The 11,141-nt window shown below is 32.5% G+C and overlaps 1 protein-coding gene across 1 annotated transcript; it reads right to left on the bottom strand.

The window, feature by feature from the left end:
• Positions 1 to 655: 655 nt before the first annotated feature.
• Positions 656 to 6,347, bottom strand: LOC111083575 (the record flags this gene model as incomplete). The annotated part of the gene is made up of 5 exons (XM_022380187.1): positions 656 to 763; positions 1,634 to 1,809; positions 2,613 to 2,687; positions 3,043 to 3,117; positions 6,198 to 6,347. Coding segments are annotated over 5 exons (584 nt in total), but the record flags the coding sequence as incomplete, so codon positions are not given.
• Positions 6,348 to 11,141: the final 4,794 nt, after the last annotated feature.

Raw genomic sequence — 11,141 nt, 5'->3', positions numbered from 1 at the left:
AATAAATTCCTTTTTTGTCATAATACGTAAATCACTACATAGAAATATGAAGGATAGGGATCAAAATATGCATGTTTATTAGCTTATCCTCAAAATATGTAAATTAGACTTAATAATAATCATAATGCCTATAAAAAATGCTTTGTTACCAGTTATCCCATTAAAACTCAATAGAGAGACAGTACTAGTACTCAAAGTATCTATACACAAATGTGGAAATTCACATACAAAACCTTAACACACAAACACTGCTGTCTGAGATGGGGCTCTGGGGGCTGACAGACCCATTCCCCAAATACTTTTTCCTTTCCAATGTATAGTACTATCTACATCCACCCCTCCCCTGCACACACATGGTGACATCGTCTGCGCTCTTAGTTTCATTTTTGCAAAGTTTAATGAAGTTTAAAAAGCTTCCCACGTGTTACTCTTTTTGATTATATATATTCTTAATGACATAAAAAATTTTCAAAGCATTAGTAACAATTATGAAAATATTTAACTACAATATAAAATACATAGGTAAAGCTTAACATCTCTTTCACACGAATACACTAAGTTGTGAAAAATAATAAATACAGAGCAATATATATTTACTTAATACTCTTCAAAATCAAATATTATGATTACGATCTAGAAACATTTAGTTTTGACGTTAACCAAGCAACTCACCTAATGGTACAATAAACGAATCATCTGTTTCAATTATCCAGGAGCTTTTATGAATACGTAATTCCACCTTCCCGGAAACAACAATAAAAAACTGAAAAAGAAATTTACTTGAAATGGAAAGACAGCAAAACTGAAATGTTAAAGTTCTTCGATGTGTAAAAGATACATGCATAAGAAATGAGTAATTTCACCAAATTCTTTAGGTAAGTTGGCAAATACATAAAATTAATCAATACATGCACTTCACAGGTAGTTAATGCTATAAAATAAATCCACAAATTGGAGAGTTAAGGAAACACCTCCATAGATAAAGGACACATTTATTACTACTCAATGACATGTCTACCACTTTCACAACTATATTTCGAGCAGTATTCTGTGTTTAATACTTCTATTAGAATAAAAATTCCCTGATGTATTAATTAGAGAGGGTAATTTGTGACCTTCACTTTGAACGAGTACATAATGTAGCAGCCTGTTATAAGTATGTTGGTGCATAAGCGGTTGGTAGTATTAACCTTTAGTAAAATAATAATATTATAGTACATTGATTTTCATGTCATTCTTAATTTTAAACCATTACTCCAATATCGCAATTAACTTGATTATCATGGTTATTCGTTAGACATTTATTAGAATTAGGCATAGTTTCATTAATAGCAATACTGACTATTCAACAGCTGGCTAATTTTTTTGCGGATATCAAGATGATTTTCCTAAACTGTTTTGATTCACTCTTTACCATTATAGTGAGTAAACTCGCACTCAACCCCCCCCAAAAAAAAACATCATGTCACATGTGAAATTTATACTGTCAAAATCACCTTTGAAAGATAAAACATAGTTGGAAAGTTTTTTTTTAAGGTTTACGATCATCACCTTACCAACAAATCAACATAAACACATTAGTAAGGTTATTATTTACAATTCAATTTTACATTAATTTTCCTTATAAACTTACCAGTGAACCAGTGAGCACATATTGGGAATGTTTTTCTTCTAAAGGGGCAATCACTAAAATCCCCATGGAATGATTGGGGAGCTGGATGCTCTTGCATATTTTCAGTGGATCCTTTTTTTGTACAGGAGATCCTGATGGCCTTTCCCACAACAAGGTTTTGTGATTCTGAGCAATCACTGTCAAAAGTAGATTATATACAGATAGATATCTTAAAAAAGTGTTATAGTAATCTACAGGTATTTGACCTGCATTTTCTCAAACTATTAATCCAGCTTAGAATTTAGACAACTCATATACAAGTGTGTCTAAGTCATCCATTTTAGCACTAGCTTCTATGCTTAAGGGAATAAAAACTTTTCAGTTATTTAATAAAGTCAGTATGACATTAGAACTATTAAAACAAAGAATTAGAACAAAAAATGATAAAATATAACCTTAAAAATTTACAATTTTATTGTTTCATTACATGTCTTGTTTGATATCAATTATAAATATTAAGATAGAGGCTGTATTGTTTTTGGTAATCTTAAAATTTTAAAGATATTTTAATTATATGATGAGTAATGCAGTACTCAGAAATTATTTCTCACCTAGGCCTAAATTCAAGCTGAAACTAGTTAATATTAAAAATATAAACTTCATAATTAAATTTATAACAACAAACATTCAACCTTAAGTTAAACACAAACAAATTAAAACCCATATTAACCCCAACATAAAAAAAAAAACTTTTCACGAGTGTATCACACATAGAACAACTTACCAGCTATATACTTTCTTTGTTTTTGTTAGAGGGTTGATGCAAAAGTCACGCACTACCATTGTTAACTCTTAATATGTTTTCTGCTTTTTTAGAATAATTGGTTGGAATGCTATTATCTATGCAAGGTCCTGTTGTAACATTGCACTGTGATACCAAAAGTGGACATAGAAAAATCATGGTGGTGTGCAATAATTCTATTAAAAGGGTTATACGTACCAGGGACACCTTTTTCTTTGAATGCTACTTGTTCAATTTTGTTTACAAATTTGTGGCTTCTTTGATACTTTTTATCTAGAAGGAATATATTTCATAATAAAAATAATAATCACTACTGATGTACAAAATATATTACACAAGAAAGAGAACATAAATTATAGATTTAACATAAAACAACTTCAGTAAATGTTGTGTGGGTACACTGGACTTGCATGTGTACTTCATATAAAGAAGCAGAACCGGTTTAATTCATAAGAGAAAAATTCACTGAAATATTAAATATAATAGCATTAACAATGAAAGTACACAAGATATAATAAATAAAATATAGTTTACCAAATAGTTTTTGACACATTTTTGGTGAAATATCAGCATATTGAAAGAAGTTTTAAAGAGTTTCGAACTGAAAACGTGTAATGTTATAACAAACCTTTTGAGTTTCTGTGATTAATAAAAACAGTGTCTTCTTTATATCCTGGTAGAATACCTATTACTTCATAGGTTCCTAAAAAAATGGTTTACAAAACAATATGTGTAAATAAACTGTATGATGCGAGTGTATTTTAACAAACCTCAATAGAATAATAAAAAACAAACTCATGCAAGTGGTTGATTTTCAACTTTTTTTTTTTTTACCTTTGTCACAGAAAAAATCCTTAACAGAAAGCTAGCTTAAGACATTTTCATATAAATCTGTCACCAATTATAAATTATGGAAGTAGACTATGATATACATTTCAAAACTGCCACTGAATCTGTATATTTAGGAATATAATTATCTTAAGTTTACAACAGAAATAACATTAGTCTAAAACCTGTAACAATTCACTATCACGTATAATATGATACTATATGTATCACTTGGTTGGGTTCAGCTGTGTACTAAAAGATGTATTTGTATCTTATTCCAATCAGTAGTGAACAAGAAGAAAAACTTCATTCCAACAGAGTTTTGGTGACTTTTTTTTGTTTAACTACACCAGGGAAATTAAGGTTGTTCTCTGTTACTTATAACTGGGAACAACTAGTGTTTTAGGCTGTTTTTTTAGATCAAACATTTATTTTATCGTTTCACCAGAGGGAGGAGTTGGGATGTCTGTTTATTGTTAAGCGCAAAGCTACAGAAGGGATTATCTGTGTTGTGCCCACCACAAGTATCAAAATCTGTTTCCTAGCATTATAAGCCTTCAGACTTACCGCTGAGCCATTGAGGGCAGTTTTATAGTCAATATGCGAGTGTAAGAAATGAACTTTCAAACTCATAATACGACCCAACTCTTTGTATTTATCGAACATATTATTGACAATATTTTCGTAATTTGGGTCCTTGTTTGTTTATCAACATTTGTGAATAACATCTTTAAATGCAATCCACTCTTCTTTTTCAACTTTCCTTATTATCCTTTCAAACTGTTCATCCAATGTCAATTTCCTAATCTGAGGCCCAACAAAAATTCCTTCTTTAAGTTTTGCTTCTGAAAGAACTGGGAATTGCCCACATAGATACTTGAAACAGTCGCCATATTTGTCTATGGCCTTTACAAACTGCTTCATCAAGCCCAGCCCAGTTTTATGTGAAGTGGAGATAACATGACTTTCTTTGTGTCAACCAAACTTTCACATTCAATGTTTTTTGATCCTGATATCAGGCTGACTCTGCTTGGTCATTACTTTTTTATGCAGTGGATATAATGGATAAAAATAGTGCTCCTTCAAAGTCCACGCTAAAAAAGAATAATTCATGGCATTGTTGAGTGTGTTTTGAAGGGAGAAAGCATAAAGAAGTTTGAGGTTTTCATACGGTTCCTTCAAGTGAACTGAATGAGCAATAGGAACAGATGTATATATGTGATCATTGTGAAGGAGAACACGTTTTAGACTTCTTTTGGAGGAATCAATGAACAATCGCCACTCTCTTGGTTCATAGACTGAAGCTCCTAGCATTGGTATTAATTCAGCAATATTGTTGCAATACACCAGTGAACTTTATTGTGTAATGTATGGTATAAACTCTTTGTCATGATTTCTGTACCAGTAAAATGATGCCCCTGGAGATAGTAAGTTCTTAACCCAAAATCTCTGAAGAATCCCTTAGAAGGCCCAAATCTCTCACCAAATAATTAAGTTCACCTTGTGTGAAAACTTGTGGTTCACTAGACATTTCAGGTTGAAAAAAATCTCATTCACCATCTATATTGACATCGGATAAAACTGTATCAAGAGTCACCAATGGAGTAGGTACAGGTACATCAGGTCCATGAGCAACAGGTCTTATAGCAGATTAAAGGTTCTGATAAGATATTTCCTTTCTATTTTGAGTGTTGTAGCCTTGCACGTTACATGAGCAAGAATAACAGTCATCTCCGTGGTTTTTAGGCTCATGCCAGTCCATTGGAATTTCAAAAGGCAAAGACTTTTTATTACCTTTAATCCATTGTCTCAACTCTTTGACACAAACAGTGTATACTTTGTGTGGAGCCCATGATTTGTCTTGATTTCCAAGTTTTATTCCATAATATGCATAACAGACTTTTTTAACAAATTCTCTTATGTTTTGCCTTTGTTTCTAAACCACAAATATAACAGAATATATTTGGTCATTTACACAACCTCTTGTTACCATAGTGATGAATAAATAATATTGAAAAGAAAAATAATGTCAAAGTGCATGTACAAACAAATACTATCCAGAAATGACACGTTATGCACCCTGTTAACTGTTTATCTAATAGCGGTGTGTTTCTTGTGGGTTCTATGATGATAAGACTCTCGCATCATGATTGGTCTAGAGAAATCTATAGCCAGTGGTTGTCAACATTTTAAGCATAACAAAATATGACTCAATTTCAATGAAAATGATTCACTTATGTAAAAGTAAATAATAAAAAAAAAAACCTGTACGTGATGGAGAAAAATGGATATCATTTTCAGATTCAGCACACAGGAATAACTGTAGAACAGTAAAAAGTTCAAGACAATAAAACCATCGTAGGCCTGTGTTATTGTGTCAGCCAATTAGTTTAGTGTTCTAAGTTTTGAGTTTACATTTTCAACAAAATACTACATATATAATAATAATTATAGTATGCATGAGAAAATTATCTAGTGGAATTTGTATTGAGACATTATTTGCTTATGAAGTTAGGCTTATTGTTAGTAGGTGGAACTTGTACAAGTTCTACAATTTGTAGCCAGAGAAATAAAATTCTCTAATTATCCTTAAGTGGGCTGAGCTTTGCATTCTTCTTTTTTACTAAATCATTCAACAAAGAACAAGTGAAACAAAAGCAACCTTTACAAACAGAGAAGTGTGCTGTTAGGCATCACATAGCATACAGAACTGCTTTTCAAAAACCAACCATGGTTCAGGTTGCATCATTATCTGTTCTGCAAACTATAGGACATAATACAGTTCTTTCAAAGGTTTTTATAAAACAGTCTGTAATAGAGAAACATGTATTTGTTTCCTGATGACAGTGAAATATAAGATCACCTAATCATAAAAATACAAGCTTTTACTATTTTTTACTACTGGGTAATATCACTACTGGTATTGTAGACTCATACAACTGCTGACTACTTTACCTTCCGATGTTCGTCTGTAATGAACACGTTCATTCCTCCAAAATGCCACTGGTTTTACGCTTGTGCGTTTTGATTCTCTTTTGAAAAGTTTAGGAGATCCTTCTGGGTTACATATACCTTCTTTGGGTTTTGTTTTCTGCAAACATGAAACTAAAGGAAATGAAAAAAAATATCTGCTATCATAGATAGATTTAAAAAGTACCTAATAATCTATTCACATATTAAAGTTAACATCTTCCTGCAATTGTAATATATCAGAAAAAGTATTATTTAGAGATAAGGTCACTACAGAACACAAACAGAAAGTTATATTAAGAAGCTGGAGGTGTGCATTTTGGATCAACTGTAACTCATGTGCGAGGTTCATTTTGGCAAGGTCAAAGCCTAGATGTTTGGCTGCATCTCCCAGTTACTATAGCGCACAGACATGAAGTCATATACAGAATACATTTTGACACTGTCCTGACATTATGACACTTGGTTACTATTGATGAAAAAAGTTATACATACTTTTATGATATGGAATGTGTTCTAAACATATAAAACAGAGTACAAATCTGACTAAATGATTTTGACATGTTTATGGCTCAGTTTGTTAGGTTAGCCCATGAGTCATTTTTAAATTTAACTGAACATTGTTAAAACTTTATTTAAACAAACATATAAACAAAAACAGACAGTTGCCATAAACAAAACAAGATACAGACCTGCATACTGCTGCAACATGAGGTATTTAGTAATCTGAGTTTATTTAGATTTTCAAAACTAGTATTGGATACTTGATGTGCGAGCACACACCACATCCATAGGGACTTCAGAACCTCTTGGAAAATAACATAATGTTTACGGCCATATGGTCGATATACAATTGGCTCTTTTCCTACACTTATGCATGCGCCATAAATCGGGAGAACAGTTTTGAAGCATCATTTGTAGTCCTGGTCCACAACAGCTTCTTCAATTCTATAGTGCACAACTATGTGCACTGCAGCACTTAAGTGGTTTGAAAAAGGAAAGAGTGGGTGGGAGTAGATGAACTCCACAGGTGTATTTGTGTTCGCTCAGTGATAAAGTTAATGCAATCCTGTGTCTTTTTTGAGAGTTTTTGTTTACATTACATTGCTCATGGTTTTCTACATTCTATGCACTAGTCTGAAGTTCTAGCATTTTGTGCTGTGTACAGAGCACTGTCGACAATATCGTCAGGTGGAGGCGCTTTTAGTGTGTTACTCTCATCTATCTGTCGTTTTGAAGTCGATGGGACCTCTTGCTCCATATTAGGCATATTCTCCTTCTGTCCAACAATTACTTGTTGTTGAAAATAATTTGTTTGCTTTTTTATTTTGGCTTTAGGTTTGTGCAGTGAGGGCCTATCCTACTCAGTTGTCTCTTCTGTGTTTACAGTGTTGTACTTCTGGTAGTATTCACCAGTACTATCTAGGACTGGATCTGGCAGCCAAGTCAATTTTGACCTATTGAGATGTGGTGATGTACTACAGGTTGCATCTTCACATCTAGTAACTGTAGTGGCAGACTCGACAGTGCTTGACTCGACTGTCCAATATAGACTGAACAGGTGTAATAGATTCTTGCCATTGTTGCTTCAATTTAGGGTGTCAGCACAGCTGCTCTGATGTCAGCTATATTTCCACACTTCTACATGTTTACCTACTGATCAACTTCTCGTCTTTCTAAAGCACAGTTTCGGATACAGCATGGACATAACCCTCTTTCCAACATTAGTGTAGCTGTGTCCAGGTGCACATATTGCAAGAATAAACATATTGAGATTTAGTTCTTTAAATATGCAGATACTGGCACATTTGATGATGAAATGTTTGACACTGCCTGAATGGAAGCCGAGCTGTAATTGGCTGAGAGCGTTCACACACCACACCAACTAACAAATTAGAGACACGGTTTCTCATGACCTTCACCTTGCAAAATATGGTAGCAGATTGGTGCAATAATTAATGAAATAAAAAATTAATTGACGGGTGTTTTTTATTAGGATCAGTCAAGAGATTAATTTATTTTGGGGGGGAGAACATTGAAAACATTTAGGGTCGGGCATTTTTACATAGGGTCAGTCAAAAAAGATGAAATTCCTCAAACAAAGTTAAATTCCTCAGGAATGTAATATTTCAATTCCTGACCTGTGAACTAATTAGTTATATTTTTACATATGTGCTGATAAACATTTATAAATAAAACAAACAACTAAATGTTTCATACATTTTGTGCTTATTGGCAAAAAGATTATTTCACAGAGTGCATGTGAACATATATAAAAGACACTGAAACTTATATTCTAAACATTATGGTATGTAATATTTATACAATCCTTTTAACTGACCATTCAGTAACCTAAATTAACATTATATACACATCACCATTATAATAGGCCTTAATGTGTTTCTTTGGTTTGCTGACCAAAACTGTGCTGACGAGCCTTAAATAGGTGAAACCGAAGTTCACAGCAGAAAGCAAAGAATACATTAGGTTTTTATGCCACAGATTACATTTTTAATTTTACCTTTAGTGAAAATAAAATCACTGAGTAATATCATCATCAAACAGTTGGCCCACTGTATAATACCAAATACATTTGGCACAATGCCCCAATACTATTCACAAAGTTAAATTAATTTATTTGACTAAATGATGAGTTTAAAGGATTTAAAACTCCATAAATATTATATACACACGCCACCATTACAAGTTCTTACTGTATTTCTTTGATTTGTTATTGAGCCTTGAATAGGTGAAACTGCACTCAACAACAAAAGGTACAGTGAATCAAGGAATATATTAAGCCTACATGACATATATATTTTCAATATTACCTTTGGTTAAAAAAAATAAAGCTGTAACATCATTATGGTGTAGCTTCACTACCAACACCACAAACAGTTTGAATATGTTATGTTCAGCAAAACACAAATTCATATTGTATAATAAACACATTTCACAGGCTGAATTCTTTGACACAATTAGACGTACTAAATAAATAGATACATAAAAATCACTAAACAAAAAAATCTTTTTGTAACAAATGTCATCATTTGATAAGCCAACTTTTGAATTTTATTTTTGCAAAATAATATATAACAAAAAGAGATATAATTAATAACTAGAAGGAAAAACTCATGCTTCACTTAAGAAACTTTTTTGGTTTTGGTATTTTGTATTTGATTGCACAAAATTTATACAACATAAAGGCAGTGCTGTGTATTTAAAATAATTAAATGACATGCCCAGACTACTCATGTATGAGGTCAGGAACATAGAGTTCTGAATGAATTTGATGGTCTTGCAGGGCATCTCAACAACTGCGAGGTTATACCAATATGAGATAAATCTATTGTACAATATGTGATACCCACCTAACAATTTTATTACACCAGATCTAGCAATGCTTTCAAAACCTCAGTATCAGAAGCAGGATAGTTAGCTTTCCCAATCGGGAGTGCATGATCCATCTGTATTCCTTTAGTTATGACCAATGAAAATTAACATATTACATGGAATAAATAAAAAACAAAATTCATGAGGAAATGCAACTTTACACGAGGGAATGTAATCTTCCCGATAGCTTTCCCTCCAATTTGTTTCATCATTTCTATCCCTGTTGGTTACAGAAAGAACTAAGACAAGTTTTCAGAATTTCATCATTTTCTCTTCACGACACTTCTTTTGTATATCGAGTGAGTAAACAAAATACTGAACATCACAAGTTTCTTATTTTACTTCTTATCTATAATAATTATTTATGGAAAAAATTCTGTAATCTTGTTAGGTAACTTTTTTAATAGACTAAAAAAAGTTTAATCTAATCCTGATATATATATATTTTTTTTCACTTTGGCAGGTAATGCATACAGCCTGAAAAATCTCTCCCAAGAAAAAGCTAAACTCATCTTCTTTGATATTAAGAGGAATTCACCAGTAGGAGAAACAGTTGTTTGAACTAATAAATCTCTGATAGAGTATTTATATATTTTTCTATAACCTTTGTGTTTAATAATTCAGTTACATATCCATCACAGTAAGCCAATGTGTTTACTGTATTTGATGAGTATTGGCACTTGATGCCATGACTTTTGTTTACGTGAACAACATCAAGGATGCATTGTGTATATTTCAAAACAAGCATACCCTCCTCAGTGGCTCAGCAGGAAGTCTGAAAAGTTGTGATGGAAAGCTGACGGTTCTAATAAGTCGTATGGTTGTACAGTATATGATTTGTCAATACACATGTATACCATCAGCCATATGATTGTACAGTATATGTACACGTGTATACCATCAGCCATATGATTGTACAGTATATGTACACGTGTATACCATCAGCCATATGATTGTACAGTATATGTACACGTGTATACCATCAGAATACATGTGTACACCATCAGCCATATGATTGTACAGTATATGATTTGTCAATACACGTGTATACCATCAGAATACACATGTATACCATCAGCCATATGATTGTACCCATCAGCCATATGGTTGTACAGTATATGATTTGTCAATACACGTGTATACCATCAGCCATATGGTTGTACAATATATGATTTGTCAATACACGTGTATACCATCAGCCATATGGTTGTACAGTATATGATTTGTCATTACACGTGTATACCATCAGCCATATGATTGTACAATATATGATTTGTCATTACACATGTATACCATCAGCCATATGGTTGTACAGTATATGATTTGTCAATACACATGTATACCATCAGAATACACGTGTATACCATCAGCCATATGATTGTACAGTATATGATTTGTCATTACACATGTATACCATCAGCCATATGGTTGTACAATATATGATTTGTCATAGACACATTAAAAGCTGAAATATTGTGGACACTAAATGCCACTACTCTTACCACTCTAATGAAGGGTCACAGAAATGTTTCAGGT

This window comes from Limulus polyphemus, unplaced genomic scaffold (genome assembly GCF_000517525.1).
Source record: "Limulus polyphemus unplaced genomic scaffold, Limulus_polyphemus-2.1.2 Scaffold10169, whole genome shotgun sequence".
Lineage (NCBI taxonomy): Eukaryota > Metazoa > Arthropoda > Merostomata > Xiphosura > Limulidae > Limulus > Limulus polyphemus.
This window is presented reverse-complemented; position numbering and strand designations above follow the sequence as displayed.